Here is a 25,369-nt window from a genome sequence, read left to right as displayed (position 1 = left end):
AGGCATGCATTGCCAAATTTTTTCCCCTCAACTTTTTTGAATAGTTCGAGGATACCGCTCCCACTGAGTTGATGACATAATCCGTGACGTCATAGATGAACCCTCCCCTCCATGTGACGCTCAGCTGTTTCCAGCTGTGACATCTCGGTCGTTACACTGTCCAAGGAGCGGGAGGAACAGATGACTGATAACCTTCTTGTGTTTTGTTAACCTTGTACTTGGTGCACAGCGCACCCGTTTCATGCCAGTTCTGTTCATATACGCACTTGTTTATGGTGTCTAGGGGCTAGTCTGTTTAAAATTTCCTATCGCCTGTACACTGCCGATGGAAGGACGCGAGTTGCGAACTCTACCAGCTTTTCCCCTCTAAAGATCCAGCCTCGGATCTCGCGGAAAAAAAAAATTTCGAGGATGTTTTAGTTCGAACAAGTTAAGGATGTCTTGGTATATGCAATGGTCGGACAGCATAAAGAAGAGGGCCTGCCGTTACCTGTTGCAGAGGTACGTCGGGCAGTTCCTTGAAGAGAAACTGACACTCGACAAGTTGTCAGTTAACATTTGCTCTGGTACTGGATCTGTTTCCAACGTCAGTCTTGACGCACAGGTTCGTCAATTCCATTTATTTATTTTATTTTGACTTCTGTTTCCAGTTACAGTCACGGTTTATTTTTTAAGATGGATCAACCTTTAATTTTGTCAAAAGTTTAAGATTCTTCCGTTTTGATTGTTAACGAGAGAGTCGTAATGACGCAGTTTGTTTCTCTTTTATTTACGATTTCGGTTGTCCTCAGTCACTAAATTATTTTGAATAAATAAATATTCATCGCCTTCTGGTGGCTCGCATAAAAAAGCCAAGTTTCAACGGTTTTCCTCATTCTCACAAAGAGCATTGTTTTCAATGTTTTTCATGATACAGATTGTAGTTATCTTGACCTATATTGTCCAGCTTACATTTATATACTTCAACCAATATTTTATTATTTGTCTCCAGATGAACCTGTAGTTTGATTGTTTTCAATCATTTTACGATACAAGTTAAGGTTATGAGATCAACGTTGATCTATTGTGCGATCTTCGTTATTATCTAGGGCTCTTTGTTGATCTAAAGGCTTTTTACCTGATCCCAAAGACATTTGTAATTATCATGTTTTACACAAATTTTTTAATCTGTTATATGGTGAGATTTTCTCTAGTGGTCTGCTGGATGATGGAACTGTACTTTGGTTGTTTCCAATCATTTTACGATACAAGTTAAGGTTACGAGACCAATGTTGATCTATTGTGTGATCTTCATTATTATCTAGGGCTCTTTGTTGATATAAAGGCTTTTTATCAGATCCAAAAGACATTTGTAATTGTTATAATTTACACAAACTTTTTAATCTGTTATATGGTGAGATGTCCTCCTGTGATCTGTTGGATGATGAACCTGTAATTTGGTCACCGATTGTTTTGGTGTGTTTATCCTCGCTGGATTGGTCTATCAGACGTGTTTCAGCATTTCTATGGAGAAAGTTCAGTGGTTGGCCACATACAAATTCAACATTAAAAACAGCAAAGATAGGTGACTGAAATGATATGAAACAATCAAACTACAAAAATATTGTGTGATTTTTCTGGTGACACCCCTTGGATTAATGCAGATTGGGGGTTAAAATGTGAGGGGCAATGGCTTGGCTGGGGTGTGATGCCCCCAGGCCGGATTCCTAATCGTGGGAGCGAGAGGGGTGATACTGAGGGCCTTCAGGTGTTCCCGACATGGTCGACTAATAGAGAAGGGTTCCTAATGATTCTGTTAAGGTCAAATAGATAACTTTCATATGTGTGTGGTCTTTTAATTTTGGCTTAATTGGTTTGGAATAATATTTAATTTTTATTTGTATAGCAGAATGATTTTGGTGGATCACATACAAATTCACCGTTAAAAAAAAGAAAAAAAAAGAATAATTGGAAACAACCAAACTACATTTCTCAGTAATTTTCTCATGGAGTCTGCCGAGAGATGAACTGGTTAAAATTAGGGTTGATATTGTGCAATTTCCATTATTGTCTAGAACTCCTGCATCACATCCTAGACATCTACAGAAAACCTGCAAATCTGCAGTGTTAGACTCAAATAAAATGCCACTATTGACAACCATAGGAACAACCAAACTACAAAAATACTGTGTTTCTTGTAGAGTTTGCAGAGTGATGAGCGTATTTAGGCAAAGGTTATGGTTAAAAGAAGTCGACCTCTTTATGAAGTTAAGCACTGCAACCAATATTGGTCTGTTGTGCCATCTCCATTATTATCAAGAGTTTTTTCTTTCCCCCCTCCTTGTTAAGCTTAAGGCCTTTTATCTGGTCCCAAAATTGTATACCTTTATAATCAGCCTGCAGCTTTCAAACCAACAGAAGACATGTTCTGCTGTTTCTACTTCTTCCCCTGGCAGTGTCTGCAAGGCTTGTTTCAGCCGCTCCGAGTCAGCAGAGCTATCATCCTAGTCCTTAGGTCTGTTGCTAGTTTCTGTGATAGCCCATTATCTCATCCAGGAATTATTTATAACCGATTTTTTGGCAATTTGGTATGCCCAAATGGTTCAGGGCTGAAGGTGTTCTCAATGAAGTTTCTTGGTTAATAATTCTATCATACGCACAATTATAAATAAACTTAAATTACGGTTGCAAAATGGTCAAAATGCAAAAAAAGAAATTATATAATATAGTGGAAAAAAATATATTAGGTTGTAATATATTAAATATATAATAAAATGTTGTAAAATACTAATATTCTCTGTTATACTTACTTTTTTAAAAATATAGATGCTGATGATGGGTGTAAATTCTCGAAACGCCCAAAAAATCTAATTTTAAAATAAAACAAAATATTTATTTAAAAAACCACATAAAAGAGTTAAAAAACTTTCAAATCATAAATATAAAAAAGTCAAAAAGTTTTTAGAAAAAATTCATGTTACATAATAAAAATCATATAAGTTTTATTATTTATTAAGAGGTTTGTTATGATTTTTGTTTACTGAAAGGGGTAAAAGGGGTTATTTATCTTAGTTTTTAAATCTTATAATGAAAGATTTTTCCTCTGTCCGCAAAAATCATAATTTTTTAGTTAAGTAAAAGTTCCATTAAAGTTTGCAGTCTAGCTTCATTGTATCTGAACATCCTTCTCTGTCTATTCTAGCTAGGTTTGGCTGTCAGACTGTGATGATCAGATATAATCAAGATACAGTTTATTTATCTGTAAAAGATGCAGTTAATTTTTTACATATACAACTGGTGTATATGAGATTATTACCGGAGAAGTTTTAATTAACAATGAAAAACTTCTGCTATTAAAAAAATTCATTTCTGCCTTAATCTGTGTACTGTACAACATTCACACAAATATGTTCGTTTTCACGTAGGCCTTAAATGAACATGGAGCGCAGAAAAATTTCCCAGTCGAATTCGTGGACGGATTTATTAAAGAAATTGCAGTATCAATACCTTGGGCAACACTACTTACTGATTCCATCTATGTGGAAGTCACTGGAATGCACATTACGATCCAGCCAAAACAGAGGCCTGATGATGGTAAGCAGCCCTGTAATACTTCAAAACAAAGCTTTTATTATAATTTATAATAATTATATTTGTGTCTTTTATTTTAATTTTAGCTGGCTCTATGCTTGAATCAATGTGGAGTTCCATGGCAAGCAGCATACAGCTAGCAGCAGAATGCTTAAAACAAGACAGTAATTCAACTGATGAAAAAGAACCAGAAAGCGAGAATATGATGGAAGGACTTGAAATCTTTGCTCATGCTATTGAATCTAGTAAGTTAAATAAGTATGTTATTACTTTTAGTTGTTTAATTTATAAATAAAATTAAGGATTATTGTTTGAAATTTAAAAATTTGTTCTGTTGTCTTTGATTTTATGTTGGGGGGGGGAACACAGTGCCAACAAATGGCATAATAATTTTTGAAGTTTGGTCATAACTTAACCTTCAAACTGTAGGAGTACAAAGAGTAATTGTACAATATTTTTCAGTTCTGACTCGTGTCAAAGTTAAATTTATTGATACATGCATTAGACTGGAACACTTGCCAAAAGAGGGAAAGAATGGAATTGCAGTAGAAATTAAGTTGAAAAGGTAAGAGTAATATTAGAATTAAGATTGAGCAAATATCTACTCAGTATTATCTTCAATGTGATAGTACTCAAAAACAAAAAAATATACTTTTTGTTTGTTAATTTTCCATAATATCTAAGTGTAAAGATTAATAGTTGACTTTAAATGTGGACGCAACATTAATAACGTGTTGTTTACCTTATTAATGTGCTACAAACCCTTTTACACTCTTTAGATTAAAACTAAAGAAAATCAGTTCAATTTCAACTTTTTCAGAGCCAACTTGTTGAGTGATTTAATTAGTTTTTTTTTATATAGTTTTCTTTGATGAAGCAATAAATTTGAGTAAAAAATAAATTATTCGTTCTTTTTCTTAAAAGCGTGGTTTTAAGTAGAGAAGATTTGCCCGGGCAGATGCTTTCGTCAACACCAGACATAGCATCTGTTACATAGCCCAAATCCTGGGTGGCCATGGGGAGTCTCAATTGAAGATAAGGGACTGGTCGATCATGATGTACAATGGCTAGAGATGATAGTTTATTGCTCTTACTGCACTACGAACCTGTCATTTAATGTCTTCCTTGATAGAGTAAAGTCTAAATGATATGTAATGTAAAGGTGAGCTTTAAAACAATCAATTGAAGGCTTCGTGAGAATAGCCTAGTCTCTAGACATCCCTTATCAGGTTCTCTACTGGAGAAGCATTGAGTAGAAAGGCGACTATTTAAAAATCAGCATCTTACTTGGACACTTGAACGTTTTTGGCAGTCAGATGACTGGGACCATGTGTGTAGTAAACGGGGAGAATGCTTTGCTTCATGTGCCATGCATCTTTTTCAAAGGCACTTACGGTATGGGGTGGAATCAACCTACATGATGATGCCCATACTGAACTGATAATCATACGTAATGAATCTTTAACTGCACTAAGGTACAATGAGGAAGTTCTGGAAGCTGTGGTCCCATTTATTGGGGATTTTGTGTTAATGCATGATAACACTTGACCTCATGTAGCTCGAATTGTGATCCAATACTTGTAGCAAGTAGGGATTACTACAATTAATTGGCCAGCATGTTTTCCTGACATGAATCCCAGAGAACACATGTGTGGCATGTTAAAGAGACAGGTTAGACATCGTTCAACGCCTCCGACAAGTTTTGAACAGCTTCAAACACCTCTTGTTGAAGAATGGGATTCTGATTCACAACACAACATTTCATCGCTTATTTACTCAATGCTTAGGAAACTTAATGTCCTCCGTGAAGAAATAAAATGCTTAATTAAGAGCAAAACTACATAATAATTTGTTAGTTAAAATTTAGTTGATCACTAAATGATTTCCTAGTGTTTTGGTGAATTTTCTTTCAAACATCATTATTAAATAATTTTTATTAAAAGTCATGAATTTCTAATCTCATTTAATTTGGTTTATAATGAAATAAGTATGTTGTGTTTAACATAACAATAAAAATATGTATAGTTTCAATAAACATGAAAATATGTATCCAGTTTTTTTTTTGTCTTTGAGTGTATACTTTAACATGTTTTGAATTGCTTCAAAATGTCATAAAACTTCAATAGTTGTAACATGTCGTATATTTGGCTTAAAAAAAGTAAACACAAAAGTCTGTTCCCTAGTCGTCAACAAAACAAACTACTACATTAATAATCAGACAATTGTGTGTTAAAAATCAGAGCATAATAAACTAATACTTGTATCATTATTCAAACAGACATATTTAAAGTGTGTAATTTACATAATAAAAAGTGATATTTTTATGTAAGTTCATGTAAGAGATTATCCCATGAAAAAGAAACTTTTTCTCAAACAATGTTTCAGGTATAATTCTCATTATTTAGTTGTAAAATTTACTTTTCAGTTGATCAGTTTAAGTAATCTTTATCAGCACGCTACATATTTATTTACTCACAGTATAAAAATTAGTTTAGCAAAATATTCTATGTACTTTGTTGAAGTAGTGAGGAGCGGTCAGGAATCAAGTATTTTAGAAAAATCGCCTTTTTAATTTTTTTTTTACCGTTTCCATCTTTATTCAGGTCATCTTCAGGGCATAAAGTGAAGTACTATTCTAGTTTTGTCAAGTTTGTTTCATGTGAAATTGTTGTGACACACTAATAACACATGAAACACAACACAAGACACCACAAGAATAGCACCACACTTATGCCCTGAAGATTACCTGAATAAAGGTCAAAACGTCAGCAAAAACAAAAAAGTATTTCTACAATATTTCATTCTTCATCGCTCCTCACTACTTCAACAAATTATTGAACAACCAGTTGCTAAATAACACATATTTTATGTACATTGTCACAGTTTTCTGTACGATATCAAAGGTAAACAAACTGTGAAATTTGTTTATAGACATGATAATTGTAAGAATAAATTTTGATGGGTGCCGATGGTTTCTTCTATATAATTAATTATATTGACATTGCAAACATTTGATTTTTAATATTGACCTTTTCCTCAGTGTTGAATATTGTGATGAAACAAGCTGTGAATGGGGTGCAGGAGCGAGCAGTTGTCCCGAAAATGCTCAAAAGTCTCCATCATCATTTTCTATTAAAAAGTTCCATTGCGATGGAATCACATTTTACACAGATGAGTTTCCTGTCGAAAATCGGACATTTTCTCGGTCTATTATAATTGAAGATGAGGTAATATATGTAAGTTTAAATCTTGAGAGAATATAAACCTAATTCTTTTTTAAATTTCAGAAGATAAATAAAAGCAGTGATAAAATTAAAGTTACCTCAGAACCAATTTTAATAGGCATGCTCTCTGGTTCTGGAGTAGTGAGGGTGAAATTGAAACTTGATCCTACTTCACACGATCCAAAAGTAATGATAGACTATTAAAAAATAATCATTCGCTTTTAATGCATTAAAACTTTAAAAAAATTGCCTTTCAGGTGGACTTAGAATTTACACTAGGCTCTTTCACGTTTTTCTTGTCACCTCGCCAGTTGTATTTACTCGTTGAAATTGTACAGAGTTTAGTTTCACCACACAACCAAGATACAAGCAATGTCATATCCGTAAAAGCGGTCACTCAAAAAGTTATGAGTTCACACGACTTCAAAAAAGTGGAGCAAGATTTACAAGAGACGTTGAACTTTCCTGCTTACCATTATCCAGTGGTCAAAGGGAATCATGGAAAAGGCTGGTCTTCTGCATCATTTGGTAATAGTCAATTTTGATTTAAAAAAAATCTTTCTATTTGCATAATTTATTTTAATATTTTTGTTGTTTCACAATCATCAGATGAGGGAGATGAGGAATTTCATCCAATGAAGTTGACCAATTTAATGAGTGGGAGTGTCACATCAAATGCAACTGATACATCATTTGGCTCACATGCTTCTACCTATACTAGGTAAATTTAGTAACATAAATATGTTATTAGATGTGATACTACAATGATAGAAAAATAAATTTATCCTTGTAGATGACTCTTCCGTGATAGAAAATAATTGTTTTTATACTGTTAATCTGTGTTTGGTGATGAAACAATAAGCACCCTGACCAAAATGGTTCAAAAAGTTTAAAAATGTACTCCACCGAACTTGTGGGTGAATATTCGGTTTATGCTTCCATGGGACAGGGTCAATTGGTGACAAACAATGGTACAACCTCCTGGTGTTACTGTACAGGATCCATTTTTCTTTGACAATAAGGTCAATAAAGTCTCTGCTTTGTACCATCAAAGCACTGAAAGGCAAATGTTTAGTTGCTGAAGCTTGTTACTGCCAGTTAATTTATAAGTAACCTATTTGCTGAGCTTCCAACTCTTCCCAAGTTGATGAAAACTAAAGGGAATGGTTTCATTGCTCCTGACATGTTTGACCCGAATCAACTTTGATAGCTTTTTTCAATTTGTCATCATTAAAGATAGAAGGCCTACTAGACTGGGTCTTCAATCCTCTCATTCCAAAAAGCAAACTTCTTGAACCACTTCTGGGCAGTGTGCTCACTTATTGTTTCATCAAGGAAGTGGTGCTGGAATCTATATACCTAAATTAGGTATTAGCATCTCCACCCCTCTTAGCAATAACACCTCCGTTTTTCAGGTGGAAATCTGGGCCATTAATATTTGTTGTAGAACACTTATGTAAAATAAAATCAAGGGAAAAGATATTAGAATTTTTTCTGACAGTCAGGCTAGTCTTAGGTTATTACAAAAAGATTTGTCAACATCTAGACTGGTGGAGGAAACCGTAGATCTTATCAATAGAATCTCTTCCAGGTTTGAGAACAATATTATTTGGATACCAGAATATAAAGGATACCATGGCAATGAAGAGGCGGATGGCCTGGCCAAAGAAGGTTCTAATACTACGTTTGTCAGGCCACACTGATATTACCTCAGTCTATGAGCACAGTGAAGGAGAGTATTAATAACTGGGGTATGAAACAATTCCTTAAGGAATGGAATCTATCCCCCGGACACAGGCAATCGAAAGAGTTTGTAAAGGAAATCAAATCAGCAAAATCGAAATGGCTATTTTCTAACTCAAGGAAGGGAATTAGGAGGCTGATAGGTATCCTGATGGGCCATTGCCCACTGAGAAGATACCTCCCTGTAATGGGTATTCTACCAGATCCCTTTTGCCGTTTTTGCGAAATAAAAGAAGAAACGGCAAGGCACTACCTCACAGAGTGTGATAGGTATGCTAGGTCTAGATTTGAAACTTTTGAAGGAGAGGACATCACCAAATCACTCCTCGAGATTAAATGGTCCAAAATCTTGGGGTTTGTGAACAGGTCCAAGAGGTTTATGCAAGACACGTGAGCTGACCAAGTCCCGGATCTTTTACGAATCGGGTTACGAGTCCTGGCATTTAACCCCTCAGGTCTTGGTCGCCCACCCTACATTTATATATTGTTTCATCACCGAATGCAGTGCAAATTTTACAAGCTGCCTTGGCCACCATAGCATCGAGCTAAAAGTTCATTCAAATTATGGGTTTTGAAACCACAAGGAAGAAATATTTTATAATTTGCACTGTTCAAGACACTTTTTCTATATGAACTGACACATTGTTCTCTTGGTATTATGTTAAGTGTAAATAATCCTCTTATAAATGTAGAAATGTTGATTAATGGTATTAAACAATAATAAATGAAAAACTGCACAAAATATTCTGGTTACCATAAGCTCAACTTGACACACACGTACAAATTTATAATCACCAGTTTTTGGCAGTCTGGGTCAGGGCTTCGGTCTTATACATCCCATCAGTGAAGTTAAGCTCTAGGGATGGTTAGGGTTTTTAAGAGAAGCCAAAACATAATTTGCCTTTATGATCAATTTACAAACTTCACTTATGAAATATTATGTGATGTATGTTGTAGCAAACCTGAAGGATCACATCTCTCTTACGATTTTCCTTCGCTGACAAACACTCCATTTAAAAAAAAGTTGGATAGAGGTATGGTTAAGAGTTCATAAAATTTTTGTTCTATCCTTGTTAATTTTGTGCCGTTCCAGGATCTCTATATGACTCAGATGTTGTTGAAGAAACGAGTGCTTTCCATTTGCAACTTTCCAGCATTGCCGCTGTTATTTTACATGAAGATATATTAACATTTGGTTTGGATTCGTGCGAACTGACTCCTTCTTCGGTTTCAACAATGAAAAATTTATCAACCCAGTTCTTCACTCAATTGGGAAAATTCGTCCTAGCTGGAAATAAAGATTTTGAAGCTTTTAAACAAGCTTTATCAAACACATGTAGCCTAAATCATATCAGGTCTGTTGAATAATATTGATTTACTTATTGTATGGATTCATTACTAAAAAAAAATTTAAACATTTAGGCTTTTGGGTACAACAATAATCGTGGAAGCCAATGATGCTGGTAATTCTTCGCACAGTTCATTCAGTTCTGTGGTTTCTGCTGCTAATTTAGAAATTCTAGAATGCCTAGTAGAAAATATTTCTACATCTGATGGGAAACCACAGTTCGTAGAGGTAAATATCTTGATGACTGTTTCCATTCAATTGGTTTATTTTGTTTTGTTGTTTCATAAATTATCTTAAAAATAATTGATCAATATTCTATCATCGGAATTAGAAGCTTATTAGTCAAAGTGAACTTTATAATATGTAAGAAAAATCATTTTGTGGACTCATTACTCACATTTTTCATCACATTATTATCAATTTGACAGTTTTTATTACACCTTTAAGTTACTTGTATCAATAAATCTAGTCTTGTATATTAATAAAATATATTTATATATTTCAGCTTCTAAACTTTATGAAAACATCAAATTGTGATCGCAGTATCAGACCCCATTTTCCAATCTCTAATCAGCCTGATGTCCGTGTACATATTCATTATACAAAAAGGAATCATCATTCAAGGCGTAGTTCAAGATTAGAGATGTTGTAAGTAAAATATAAATTACATATTTTGATAATTGTAGTTTGTGTGTAAACATGGTTTATATATCATTTACTATAAATAAAGCAGTACAAAATATTTGGTCGATCGTGTACAGCTGTCATCTTCTAACATCATGTCTTTTGTCTGTGTCCTAGGATTAATTTGGAGCAATGTTGGAGTGAAGTTGACCTCTCAATATTGGATAGAATTTCCACAGTCATTAATACACAATCCCTTTGTCACATAAAATCCACTCCAAAAGATTTAGTAAGTATTATTAAGAAAAGATAGATTTTTAGCTTTTAGCTGTATGTCAATGTGCACAACTTTAATGAATATTAAATAGATTTAAATTTCATTTTATATTTTTACATGTCAAAACTAAGATTTATGATGGTAATAAACTACCAGAATGTTGACGAACTTATTTAATAAATCAATTTTATTATCTATTCAACATTATATTGACTGATGATAATTTTTTCCGCCCATCATAGGGATTTCCCCCTGTAGCACTTTTAACTTTCGTCTATTGTTCAGTTCTCTGCTAATCTAACGCCCAACCCATGCAAACTCCCCAATAACCTGGGAGCAGCGCCATCACCAATATTACAAATTAATAATATGACACCAATAACTGTATACTTCTCAAAATAATTCCTGTATCCAGTTTACTTTTGTATATATTAAAAAAAAAAGAATGTATTTGATTTTTTAAACAAGCTTAGCTAGACAGAAAATAAATCATATCTTAAGTTACAGAAATAATAAATGTTTTTTAAAATTTAACACAGTTAAGAATTGTATTATTAGGTTACACAACGTCCACACTTGTGTCCATACAAATTGTCAATTTGTTAAAATGTAATAACATTTAAAATTTATCTTGGAATCAAACATTTTTTCTCTTTGTTCTAAAAATCTTATTGTTTTATGTGTACTGTATTAGATTGTTATTTAAATAAATTTTGTTTTGTTATAGGATCAACAGTCATCATTTACACAAGCATTAGAGAGTGGAGCTTTATGTGACAAATCATTTTATTTGAAGGTTCAGTCACCGTTTCTAGTGATTAAATTTAGGTTTGTAGGTTACTGTAAAATTTTCAGAAATACATTAAGTTTATATAATGTGTCACTTCTGATGTAACTTTACTTTTTTAAATAACTTATGGGTTATAGACACAAATTAAAACTTGTGCCATATTTTCTCATTAATCATGGATATTTAGTCCGACCCATGATCAAACTTAATTCTACCTACTTAACCATTTCTAACCTAACTCGACTCTAACTTGAACATTCATAACATAACTTATTTCTAACCATACTGAACCTTACCATTCCTAATCTAACCTAACTTAACTATTCCTAACCTTTCCTAACTTAACCATTCTTAACCTAACCTAACACTAACTTAACCATTCCTAACCTAACCCAACCATCACTAACTTATCCCTAATTATACGTAACCTTACCATTCCTAATCTAACCCAACCTAACAACAATTCCTATCCTTTCCTAACTTAACCATTCCTCCTAATCTAACACCCAAGCCATGCAAACTCCCCAATAGCCTGGGAGTGCGATCACCAATGTTACAAATTAATAATATGACACCAATGTTGCAGGTTTCCTATACCAGATTTAAGACCAGACCATGAAAAGGGGAAATTTCCTTGGTGGCAGCGGTCAATAAGAAAAGATATCTTATATGCAAACCTTGTTGAAACGACATTTCACACAGATCAGAGTACAAAAATCCCAATGCAAGAGTACCATCTCGCTTCTAAAGAAGTTACTTTCCTCTTCAAGGTAAGCACTTAGTGCTACCATAATTAATTAAAAAGGCACACTTGGTCTACAATGTTAAAACTCTACCACTTTTAATTAGATTATACTTTCAATGTAATTAAAATTCTCCAACTTGTTTAAAAAGGTTAAATATTATTGTAATCAAGTTTATACTTAAAAAAATTATATGCCTTGTGGTATGTTACTAGGTACTATCGATATTATATTTGAAAGAAATACATTTCTCTACATTAATGATAACTGGTAATTTTTAAAGAAATAATTGAAAATTTTAAGATGCACTTGTTGGAAAATGTTCTTTAAAACAATCTGATATTTTACTTAGTTGTCTAACTGAATATACAGTACATACCTTTTTATGGTAATAATTTAGTTAAAATAAAATTTATTACTTATATATAAATTTTAGGAAGGAAATACTGACTGTGCGATTCCTTTCCTTCACTCCTCAGGTCTTTTCTCTAATACACAAGAAAACACCACTGCTGAGCCTTGTCCAAGGTAATGATTTTGAAACTTTTAGATGTTTGAGTACAGAATTTGATTAATTGAAAAAGTCTCAATAAGAAATAGTAAATAAAAGCGTGGATTATATCCATTAGCAAAACTAATAAAAAAATGTGCAATTTTACTTGTACATCAATAATATTGCTAGTATTTCTTTTGGATTTTAGACTGAAAATCAGACTACTTCCTTTGCAACCGTTGACTGACGAAGAAGTGGTGCATGAAAAAGAGGATAATTTAGGCTTATCATGCTCAACTATTATGTGTAATACAGATAAAGAACCATCTCCTTTTATGTCAAAGAAAGTCGTACATGAAAGTGATACTCATCATCATTCTGTTAGTAAGTAATTAATAATAAATTTTTTAAGCAAATCAATATTTTTATCCTGTATTTGTTGATGTCTTGACTTAGTACAAGTAATAATGCAGATACAGTAAAATGTGAATTAAAAGGTAATTTTTCTTTAAACTTTACAATTTTTCTCATTTAACTAATTTTTGTTTTTGGTCCAGTGTTGTATTATATTTGGTTCCAAATATTTACTGACTTTTCTATTTTATTGTTAGCTAGTAAATTTTAGACATTTGCATGGTGTAAACAAGAAAAGTTAACAATTTTTCTTTTCTTTTTAAAGGCAAGGGAGAAGAGCTTTTGATTCCTGGCTTAGCAAAAGATATGAATAAATTCATAACACATGCATGTGAAGATGCAAAGATCCATATAGATATTACTCTACCCTATCTCTGTATTGAATTTCCATCAAAACATTTGTACGAAATAATCTATAACAGGTATACCTATCAAATACATAATTCAATCATATTTCATGGTTAAATAATTTGCTTATAGTAAGTAGATAGACAGCTACTAGCGTGAAAAACAAAGAGATAAGTTGAGAAGATGGTCTCTCCCAAATGCAAGACTCTTTGAAGTGCGAACTGGTCTGACATTTACAAGAAAACATCTTAAAAATTACAAATCAATTTTAAATTAAGTTAATGTAGTTTGCGCAACCCTGACGAAGGTGTTATAATAACTGTCAACTTGGCAATTAAACACCTTTCTTTTATCTAAAACCATATTCTTATCTTTTTGTGATCCATTATAATTGTTTAATCTTTTTGTGATCCATTCTAATTGTTTATCTAACTTAAACTTCTAATGATTGTTTTTCTAGCTTATCTTATTAGTACATCTCTTTATTAACCCATAACGCTACAGGTTGCTAGTCAACAGGTGTGTGTCTATATGCATACATTTCTACAACGTAGTTTACTTAGCAACTCAATTCCAATTACATAACTTAATCAGTCCCTAACCCAAGTTAGCTTACCCATTCCTAACCTAACCCGATCCTAATTAACATTCCTAACTTAACCTTCCTTACCTAACTTTACCATTCTCACCATGAATAACCCCATTTAACCATAACCTATAACCCCATTCCTAACCTAACCCAACTAACAACCATTCCTAACCTACTCAACCCTAACAACCATTCCTAATGTAACCCATTCCAACCATAACTTCACCATTCTTACCATAACTAACTTTATCTAACTTAATCATTCCTAACCTAACCCAACTCTAACTTAACCATTGATAACCTAACCTGATACTCACTTAACCCTACCTACTTAAACCATGTGGAATGCTGTCATATAACCTTTTCTTTTATTTGTCTTTGCACAAATTGTAAAGAGACAATGATTAAGAAAACTTCTTATCCAAGAAGATACAAGAGGTAAATTTTGAAAACAGGTGTCTCTGGGCCACAGGATGCTGTATGCATACTTTGACATTTCGAGTGCCACAGGTGCTTTTTAAACTTTTACAGAATGACGAACTTACATGAAATTGGAAGCGAAGCTTGAAGAACTACATGTTCTGATGACCTTCAAATACTGCATGGGATTTATGTGGGTGTCTGATTACCGTGAAACCAATAATTGTTTTATAACTAGCTATGAAATATCCTGTATGTAGCTCATAGATGCACATGTGGTGTTAAGGGCTAACATATAGAATATTATTAGTGAATATTATTACTATTATTAGAAGTAGTAACAATGGTTTATTTTCAGAATAACTTCAGATCTCACTCTTTTACAATTTACTGCACCCAAACACAGAAAGGATCTAAGTGGCATTGATCCAACTTTTTGCAATAGTTCATTTTCAATGTGTAAATCAGGGCTTCAATTCGGTATGTAGATGTATTTTAAATTCACAATACTTTGTATTGTTTGTTGTTTTTATTTTAAACTATTTTGTAGACTCTGATTCTGACGAAAGTGACGATTTAAACTTCAAAAGTGCACATAGAAGTGACTTTTCTCAATATTCTATCCAATATCCTCAAAGCAATTTTGCCCTTAATATTAACGTTACAAAAGGAGTTTTAGATGTCTGTCAAATTTTGAAGGTATTCTCATATGATTTATACTCTTGTGTTCAACAATTAATTAACAAACACTGGATTAAAATTAAGGAAAAACATTACTTCTGAGTTTTTATAATATGAGAGTTTAAAGAAAAACTTTGACTTACATAGACTTTTAGGAAAAAAAAATATATAAAACTTTGTGTCTAATAATCATAGGATAGCAGCAGTAGTCTTACGCCTGACAAGTATGGAGAAATCTATTTTGACGTTAGCGAAGGCAGTGTTTTTGTTGTCACACATTATAGAGGGAAACCCCAGCAAAATTATATTTGCCTTCAAGTGAAGGGTATGCAGGTTTATCACAAAGGTATTTTTTTTTATATTTATTCGATTTTAATTGAAATTGTTAAAAAAATTACTTTAAGAAAATAATTTTCACAGCTGAAATGGAAGGCAATATGAGTGCCAAACGGAAAAAACTTCACAATTTGAAATCACCACCGTCACATTTAGATCCAATACTTATAAAAAGTAATCGTGAAGTTATCGTAACATCGTTGAACCCTGAAGGTTGTAATAGTAATATGTTCGTAGCTGCAATTAGTACACAAATAAATGAAAGGAGAATGAAAGTAAGCATTTATTTTATTAATGGCAGAGATACAGTGTTATGCATTGATCTTTTTTAGACGACCAGGATAGCTTGCAGTATAAACAAAGCGACATTAAGGCACCACGTAACACTTCCTCGTCATTCGTGGTTAACCCAGTTTATTGATTTTTTCGATGTTGTTGATTATCCAGTTAAAGGTTATGATTCGCCTCAAGTTGTAACAGAACTTTATTTACATTTATGGGATTGCGCTATTGATTATAGGTATGTTAGTACATAATTAATTATTATTATACATGTAAATGGCCTTTGGTTGGGTGTATACATTTGCATTTGTTTGTTTAGACTTCTGATTGGTATTTAATTTTGTTTTACTCTCTAGGCCCCTGTATCTTCCTATGTGCTGTGTGATCACATTGGGCAATTTAAGCATTTCAAGTAATATAACGGCTCGTACAAAAACATCAACGTTGAGATTTATCGCTGAGGAAACAAGCCTGTTTATATCGAATAAAGTGAAAAATAATAATTCCCCTCCGAATTTGAAGGAAGAATATATATCTGTGATTCAACTCGGCCTATTTGAATTATCGCTTAGGATAAGTGATCAGGCGAATAATTCAAAAATTGATTTAAAGGCTTCAAACAACGTTCTTAACATCAGAACTTGTTCAGATTCAGCTTCTGCTCTAGCAAACTTAATTATTTATTACGCTTTGGAGGGAGATTTAAAAAAGAAAGAACGAAAGAACAAAGATAAAAAATCAACTCTGTCGAAGGATAAAAGTGAAGAAAAAAGTACAAATTGCCTATCGGAATCAGCCGCTGAAAGAGTCAATGATATGATGGAAGATGCCATGAAAGAACTTTGTGGACAAAGCAATGTTTACAAAGATGGTAAATTAATCAAAACTTTATCTTTGCTCGGTGTTATTTCCACTTTTAAATTTCTGTAGCTCTGCTTACACATCATATTTTAAATTGAAATTACATCAAATCTCAAATTGATATTTGTTTGAATATATGAAAAAGGGTATTGTAACGACTAAAGCTCGGAATTCTATGCAGTCAAAATTTAAAAACTTGGAAACATGCAAAACCAACTGTTTTAGGTTTTAGGTAAAAACTGTGTATTTCGATAAGACTATCTTTTTTTTCTCTTCTGAGGTTTGGGGTTGAATAAGGATTTAAGGATTTTAAAAATCCTTTCCACTACTGCAATCTAAATAAATTTACTGTGGAACCCCTATAAATTATAACCATACCTTGGAAAACGTATGTTTTCCTATAAGTCTAAGCCCTTCCTGGTGCCTCTTCGTGCATCTCTTTTGAGGAGAGAATTGCATTACCAAAGTGGCTGTACCGTAACCTCCTGTCGTAACCATCTCTTGTTCCTCCTGATTGAGTGAGCTGATGTTTCTGTCCCTGCGTTGCCCATTTTCTTCAGATGGTAGTTAAGAGGTGGTCAGTATAGATGCTTATAATTGTCCTCAAATCCTGCTTGCTGAGAGCCTTTGCCTTCCCTTCTAAGAGATTTATAAAAAAGCTTGCCTCATGCCTGGTGCTTTTGTCCAGGCTTGTGTTTTTCTTTCTCGAGCCGTTTTTCCAGTTTCAACTTAAGCACAACGTGGTGCCTAGTGGTTCCAGTTCCATGGAATTCCTTGTGATTCCACAACTTGCACTCCAAGCTCATCTTCCACACCAATCCTCTACCTCAAGCCCTCTGTTCAACAATCTACCATGCTGCCTAAAAAGACAGTGGACCTAGTGACCTCCTAACACAACCCTACACCTCAATCAACAATCCCTCCCTCCTCCCTCTATCCCTGTGCTTCGACAGGTTCGTGCCAGATCATTATCATTCTTTATAATTTTTATATACACTGAAAGCAAATTTATTTTTTTCCACATCCTACATGCATTTGTAAAATTTAAACAATGTTTATAAATCCCAGGCCCTGAAGATGATCTCAGTAAAGATTGAAACGTTGGCACAATAAAGAAAATGTTTTTGTAAAACCTACGTCACACCAGACCGCATCTCACGATCTCCAAATAATTAATAACTGAAATAAATAACTTTTGGAGACTGCTTCCATTTTTTTTTTTCATTAGCACACGCCAAGTGAGAACCTAGATTAAAAAAAACAAAATATACAAGTAATACTTACTAGTGATAAAGTGAGCATCATTTTGAGATTTTCTCTCAAAACCTATTGGTTTTGTCACATGCAACATAAACCGTACTGTCATCTGTTTTTAGTTCTGGATATTTTTCTATCCATCCTGCAGTTTTAGAAGATTTACCACTTCCAACTTTTGGCATTATTTTTTAAAATAAACTGTACGTATTAATGTGTGAGGCTGACAAAATTTGAAAGAGTTTTATGAAATACCTAAGGAAGTTGGTTTACTTTAGTGGAATGGATTCACTCAATTTTTCCAATGCTCCGTTTTGATTTATTATTTTTTCTTTTTTCTTCCATGAGCTATTCTTCTCTCAAAATAGAAAAATATTCAGTTTTGTGCAACAAAACCTCAAAACATGCATTTTCATATAACATAAAACGACTAAAACTTGCTATATGACTGGGTGTGAATAAATTACTTTATGACGTTCAGAGTAGCCAAAAAAATCCAATTACACAGGAATCTGAGCTCTAGTGGAATCCCCAGTTGGGTTTTTCATAATTATTGAACTTTGTAAATCAGAAGAAAAGACATTACAGCAATAACAGAAACTTGAGCCATTCTAATTATCGGTCATTTTTTTCCATTGAATTAAGTTTTTAAAATTTATTTTATCTAATAATTGTTTGAATAATCCCACAGTTTGAAAAGGATCTTTTTAGTCACTACACACAAACCTAAACCTAACCTATTTTATCTAACCTTCGTGCAGGAGTCAAAAAGAAAGTGTTACTGTATAGCAAATTAATTTATCACTATACAGGGTGACTTGCTACTCGTGCTACAAACTTCACCAGTAGATTCTTCACCCTAAAATGAACAAAAAAGTTCATATTGACCATGGTCCGATTCTCAACCATTTCAGAGTAATTTCGCTTTTTATCGATTTTGAAAGATATCACGTCCTGGCGTCGGAAAATCGTGATATCTTTTAATCTAAACATTTCTCTTAAAATCTATAAGCACCGTTGAAATCCCCGTTAATTTTTAGAGAGAATCAAAATCATAATTCCATTGAAATTTTTTAATTTAATTTAATGCCCATTTAGTATGTAATGCTTAAGAAGTTTACAAACAGCTAGAAGGTCAAGGAAGAAAGACCCAAACGTTTTGCCACCTTCATCTTCTTATTGAAAAATTAACGGGGATTTCAACGGTGCTTATAGATTTTAAGAGAAATGTTTAGATTAAAAGATATCACGATTTTCCGACGCCAGGACGTGATATCTTTCAAAATCGATAAAAAGCGAAATTACTCTGAAATGGTTGAGAATCGGACCATGGTCAATATGAACTTTTTTGTTCATTTTAGGGTCAAGAATCTACTGGTGAAGTTTGTAGCACGAGTAGCAAGTCACTCTCAAACATTAGCAATCCTTGAACCACCATTTTTTCTCTTTTTGTCATCAACATCTTGGTCTCACAACCACTAAATAAGAAAATGACGAGTGCGTTGGAAGCGTTATTAAATCAGGTAGTTTTCCTCAAATTTGCTGCCTTCTGAGACTAAAATTAGAAACTCTGGATTACTTTATACACTTTCCGATTTACACAATTTTCCACTCTTTTTGTAGTTCTGGCTGAAATAAAACACAAAAAATTAGCCCAAACATTTTGCCACCGTCATCTTCTTATTGAAAAATTAACGGGAATTTCAACGGTGCTATTAGATTTTCAGAGAAATGTTTAGATTAAAAGATATCACGATTTTCCGACGCCAGGACGTGATATCTTTCAAAATCGATAAAAAGCGAAATTACTCTGAAATGGTTGAGAATCGGACCATGGACAATATGAACTTTTTTGTTCATTTTAGGGTGAAGAATCTACTGGAGAAGTTTGTAGCACGAGTAGCAATTCACCCTGTATAGCTATTATATAAAAATGATTACTTTAATAATTAATAATTACTTATAATGATTACTTTAATAATTACTTATATGTTACAGATATTAATGAAAAGTTAGTGGATGTGTTTTATTTTCCTGGGGAAGGTGCGAGCCAAAATTCCCAACCGATCGATTACGGTGATTATGACGATTTCGATCATGATTTCTGCATTTTAGAGAACGAATTTGGAGTTGGATTAATGAACGTAAGTTGGTACAAATTTGCAATAACTCATATTAGTTTATAAACACGATTCCGATTGCAGATGGACAACGGAAGACCGGAAATTAGGTATTTAAGCGATAAAAAGATTCAAATAAAAGAAAATCATTTCAACGTCGGCACTGGAACATCAGACCAGTTACTTTCTCCAAAATGCTACCCGACTCCAGTTTATAGGTATACACTATCAGATATGAACATCGTTTGGCATATGTACGGTGGACGGGATTTTGCAGAAAAAGAATCTAGCAAAAAGAATGTCAAATTTAGTAGGTAAGAATGATATTGTTTGTAATGTTATTATTTTTTATTAAATGTTCACTCCTTGGTCTTTAAAATAGAAGTATTAATTAAATTTTAAGTTGAAACTGAATTGACATTCTTAGGGAACCTAGTCATACCTCCGATCCCGCTGAATTGGAAATCACCGGACTGATGGAAGACAGGGGAAATATTCCTGATGTTTTCTATACACAAGATGTATGTGGTATAAATTTTTTGAAGATTGTTGTGATAATAGTTGTTCTTGTTTCCATAGACTCTTGTTATTGGAAATACAATGGGCCCAAAGCATGGAAATAACAAAAAACAGCAAGCCAATAACATTCTTAATTGGCAATTGAATGGAGGTGCAGGAAGGCAACATAACGTCTTGATGGAATTTCATTTTAACAAGGTGAGCATTTAAGAAAAGGAATTTTTCTAAAATAAATTTAGACAGTTGTAAAACAAAATTTTCTCGTTTGATATTAGGTTAAATTTCAACATGAAATCTACCCAGAAAATGCTCAACAAGCATCTAGACAAGTACTTTTAATACACGAATTTGAGATCAGGGATAAGTTATCGTCATCACAAATAAATAAATTTTTATATCAGTACTCAAGCGAAAGCAACCCTCGCCAATCTCACGCAAATATGGTAAGAGTGGATGTTATATTTTTTAATTATTATATATANATAATATATAATAAATATTAATAATAATATAATTTTTGTTTGTTTGTTATGCAGGTTTCTATAAAAGCACTTCATCTGAGACCTGATTCTAGAAGAAATATTCAGGAGACATGCTTAAAGGTTTCTCTTCTTCCTCTTAGGTTAAATATAGATCAAGATTCAATGGAATTTTTAGTTACATTCTTCACTGAATTGTCTGATCTAACTTCAACCTGTAAGCAATCAAACATAAATAACATCAGTTCTATTAAGTTAAACTTTTCACTGTATTATAACAGGTGATGAAGAAGGAGTGTCAAAACATCCACATTCGTTTCCAGTGATGGTAATCGATGGTGAAACTATTCATCCTCTGAATAAAGATTCCGCTGATCCGTCAGATCTCAATAACGGACAGAACAACGCTAACAGTGATATGGGAACTGCAAATGGACAAGGTGGTTCACCGACCTTTATTAGGAGTTTCCTGTTCTCGCCAGAAGTGCCTATAAGAATCGATTATGTTGGAAAGCACGTCGATTTAACGCACGGCCCTCTAGCTGGTCTGTTTATGGGATTAGGACAATTGAGCTGTTTACAAATCAAACTGAAACGAATAAATTACAAACACGGGTAAAGTTTTTTTTTTTTTTAATTTGAATACTGGTTCTTAAAATCTAAAACAACTATTTTCAGGCTGCTTGGATTTGATAGGTTGCTTTCTTTTGCCATCTCCGAATGGCTGAAAGATATTAAGAAGACCCAATTTCCATGCATTATAGGCGGTGTTGGCCCTATGCATGCATTAGTTCAATTATGTAAGTAAATTGGTTTCCTTCTACTAGTTGAATTTATAAGAAGACACAAATTAACATTGCAATTAAGTCCAAGGAATAAGGGACCTATTTTGGCTTCCGATTGAGCAATACCAAAAGGATGGAAGGATTGTACGCGGCCTACAGAGAGGTGCAAATTCTTTTACGACTTCTACAGCAATTGCTGCCTTGGAGTTGACTGCAAGAATAGTACAAGCAATTCAGGTCTTAAAGAGTCTTTTTGTCTTTAATAATTAATAGTTTACACAGTAGTATAATAGTTAATATACAGGGTGTCTTATGAACCAGCATGCTATTATACATATCAAATTGGACTAAAAAATCCTTATCGTCCAAAGTCTGATTCTCAATTTTACCCGAGATATTTTCAACTTCTCAGGTTCAACCTTTCACAACTTTATTCCATAAAGTACCTCGTGTCTCATAAAATGTTAATCCTACTGTAAATTTTAATACACCAATGGGGCAAGAGCATTGAAAATCCTGTTAGATTCAATTTTATTTTATTTTATTTTTCCATTGTAAACTTATGCAAATAAAATACAGAATTACTTAGAATTCACTAATTTCGTGGTCCGCTTGACCAATTAATACTTTACAATTAATTAAGGTTTTTAGTTGAGATGAAGAAAAGTTAATGGCACGAGAGGGATTCGAACCCATGACCTTGGGCTAGATACACGCCGCTGCTCTACCACCTGAGCTATTGTGACCTCGATCCACTCGGACATCAACTCCCCATCTCAACCCCATTTTTTCATCTCAACTAAAAACCTTAATTAATTGTAAAGTATTACTTAGAATGTAAACTTTTAGCAGTTTTGCATTGGCGTTGGTGGCCACAACAGTTTAGGCATTGACACGGTGTTCGGCATTGTAGGATAAAGGTCTCAGGTTCGAGTCCAGCAGCCCTGCATTTGAACATGACATACTTACAAATGGGCTTTTTTCAAAAACACCGGCACTACTCTCGTTTAAAATTAAAAAAAAAAAAAAAATAAAAAGGTGGTAGGGGTGAGGCATCGGTATAATATCAAAATTAGCATGAGTGCTTGAGTATGTGTTGTATAGTGCAGAATATAGAGTTCACTATGCACCCATGAAACTAGGTTAGCCAATTAAAAGTTAAATAATTCCTGTCATACAGATGGGTTATTCAACTACCCATTGGATGTCGTAGATGAGGAGTCCAATAACTTTACAGAGCATTTTTCATACTGTCCTCAATTAAAAAGCTATGGTCTACATCAGGATTCGAACCCAGGACCGCTTGCATGGTAAACATCAGTAGCATGTTCTAACCACTCGGCCACTCAGCCCCCCATTGTAATGTGACTGCTTGATGCCAAAAACGATGTTATATTCAATAATATTTAATCTTAATTTTATAGAGCATTGCTGAAGCTGCGTTTGACATGGTTTCTCCTGGGCCGAGTGTAAGGGGATTGAACGGCACTAATAAACATAAAAAACAACACTTATTTTCACATCCTGCTGACATTAGAGAAGGTGTTTCAAACGCAATTACGCTTGTTAAAGAGGTATTTTTTTGTGTTATTGTTTAATAATTTCCGAACTATTGTTTAAATGGATTTTTCAAGGGACTTGGAGAAACCGCGGAGACTTTGGTCCGTGTCGCTAGTGCTGAGGCTGAACAAAAAGGTGCGGTCGGAGCTGTTGGAGGAGTTCTAAGGCAGATTCCTCCGACTGTTGTCGCTCCTATCATTTTGGCAAGTGCAGCAACTTCAAACCTTTTAGACGGAGTTAGGAGTCAGCTGGCTCCCGATACACAACGAGAAGCTACAAACAAATGGAAACAAAATATTTCTGACAAATAGCCAAAGACTTGTATGTTTGTGGTGATTTCTTGTTTTACATAAAATAGAATTTTAAATTAATTAACATTAAAAAATTACTATTAAAAATTCGTAAGATTACAAAGAGAAAAAGGATAAATATATCACTGTTGTGTAAATGGTGATTTCAAAGAACGTATTTTTTCACCATTCTTGTATTTTCTTGGGATTATTTTTTCTTTTAATGATAAATCAATACTTTTGCAGCCAGGGAAAATAGTTCATGCCATGGGAGGAAGATAATCAATTACAATCACACCCTTTAAAATAAAATAATGTGGGCAATTCATGTCTTGTTGGGTTGAACTTCAAAATAAATTGTTACGTTCCCAATTGAATGAACTCCTCATTAATTAATTTATTATATATATTTTAAAATTAATAAAAAAATGTCAAATCAGTAAACAGGGTGGTAATATAAATGTTATCCGTGGGATCTCAGTTGAAACATTTTATTTTGTAATATATCAAAATTTTCCAATGTTAAATTCTGCCTTATCCTACTTGGACTAAAAGTCGCCAATAAAAAGACTTGCAGGATTTTTCTGATTTTGAAACATGTGCAATTAAGGTTAATTATAGGCGGAGAGAGAGCAAGAGAATTGATTTTAAAACTAGCACTGTTTTTTTAAATTTAGTTTTACAAGACTTGGTTTTTGGTAAAGTTTAAGTATAAACAACTTTAGGAACTTTGCGCCGGTGATTGTTTAATTTTTACCATAGTGCTATAAATTCCGTGTCTTCCCACATTTATTAAATTTTACACAGAAAACACAAGATTATAATATCTGAACTTTGCCTAACATTATCTTAACTTTAGTCTTTCGTTGAAAATTCGAAAAATGTATTGCAAAGTGGCCTATTATGCTTTGGAAGCACAACTTATAATCATTATTGCTAACCTAAGCATAATCGTTCACAATTATTAAGTTGATATGCTTTATTTCGAGTGTATATCAATGTGCAAATTATTTAACAATTTACAATAATTAGTATGCTAGCGCTTTGCTATCATCGTTAATTTTTAAAAACGGCATGAAAAACGTACTGATTTGTGCAATGATTTTTTTTCATACTGATATGAAAACATTTAGTTGTAGATGATTTCAATTAGCTTTACAGCAATAACTGTTGAAACTCATCACATTGCAAAAATTTTTTTTCTTAAAATAATCCTTGCTAATTTTTTAGTAATTCTGATCATGTTACAAATAATACATATGTACAGAAGAAATGTGATCAATTGTGATGTCCTATAGAATAAACATTGTAGGGATAGGTGAAACGATACAAGTTTTTTCTTACTCAAATTGTTTCTAAAATAAATGAGTAAATAATTTACATATAATATTTTTATGAGGCTGTTTTTATTAATTCCAATTTTCTGGAACTTGAAGTGCCACTATTGCATCCAAAAACAAAACTCTTAGGTGCAATCATTGCAATATTAATTAATAAACTTAATAAAAGAAGAAAACATAAATGTGTTCTATATGATGATATATTATGCTTTTCTTATAATTAAATGTCATCTGCAATTGATTAATATTGTAATAAGGAAATATTTATAAATAAAAATT

At 33.1% G+C, this 25,369-nt stretch overlaps 1 protein-coding gene across 1 annotated transcript; it reads left to right on the top strand.

Moving 5' to 3' along the window:
- Window positions 1-191: 191 nt before the first annotated feature.
- LOC106670475 (autophagy-related protein 2 homolog B) lies at window positions 192-25,369 on the top strand. Its single transcript, XM_014400873.2, has 35 exons — window positions 192-604; window positions 3,405-3,573; window positions 3,657-3,815; window positions 4,033-4,135; window positions 6,611-6,797; window positions 6,858-6,980; window positions 7,052-7,322; window positions 7,404-7,515; window positions 9,495-9,571; window positions 9,631-9,892; window positions 9,960-10,113; window positions 10,391-10,533; window positions 10,687-10,798; window positions 11,514-11,614; window positions 12,163-12,346; window positions 12,756-12,847; window positions 13,021-13,196; window positions 13,492-13,648; window positions 14,942-15,063; window positions 15,134-15,282; window positions 15,460-15,610; window positions 15,685-15,875; window positions 15,933-16,120; window positions 16,239-16,753; window positions 19,996-20,141; window positions 20,202-20,431; window positions 20,545-20,638; window positions 20,697-20,834; window positions 20,912-21,079; window positions 21,173-21,332; window positions 21,397-21,730; window positions 21,794-21,915; window positions 21,983-22,137; window positions 23,325-23,474; window positions 23,535-25,369. Exons 1-35 carry the CDS (start codon window positions 437-439, stop codon window positions 23,769-23,771), a joined length of 6,000 nt encoding a protein of 1,999 aa, XP_014256359.1. The 5' UTR covers window positions 192-436; the 3' UTR covers window positions 23,772-25,369.

The sequence above is a fragment of the Cimex lectularius genome, unplaced genomic scaffold (assembly GCF_000648675.2).
Source record: "Cimex lectularius strain Harlan isolate CLEC.00 unplaced genomic scaffold, Clec_2.1 scaffold31, whole genome shotgun sequence".
Taxonomy (NCBI): Eukaryota; Metazoa; Arthropoda; class Insecta; order Hemiptera; family Cimicidae; genus Cimex; species Cimex lectularius.
The sequence above is the reverse complement of the archived record's forward strand: the minus strand, read 5'-3'. Positions and strand labels throughout refer to the sequence as shown.

What these genes read in the sequence shown, in the direction of transcription:
- LOC106670475 (XM_014400873.2), top strand. Translation starts at nt 437, where the DNA reads ATGTCTTGGTATATGCAATGGTCGGACAGCATAAAGAAGAGGGCCTGC. An exon ending in TACTCATCATCATTCTGTTA is followed by an intron (nt 13,197 to 13,491) that starts GTAAGTAATTAA and finishes TTCTTTTTAAAG; the next exon opens with GCAAGGGAGAAGAGCTTTTG. An exon ending in GAATAGTACAAGCAATTCAG is followed by an intron (nt 22,138 to 23,324) that starts GTCTTAAAGAGT and finishes TTAATTTTATAG; the next exon opens with AGCATTGCTGAAGCTGCGTT.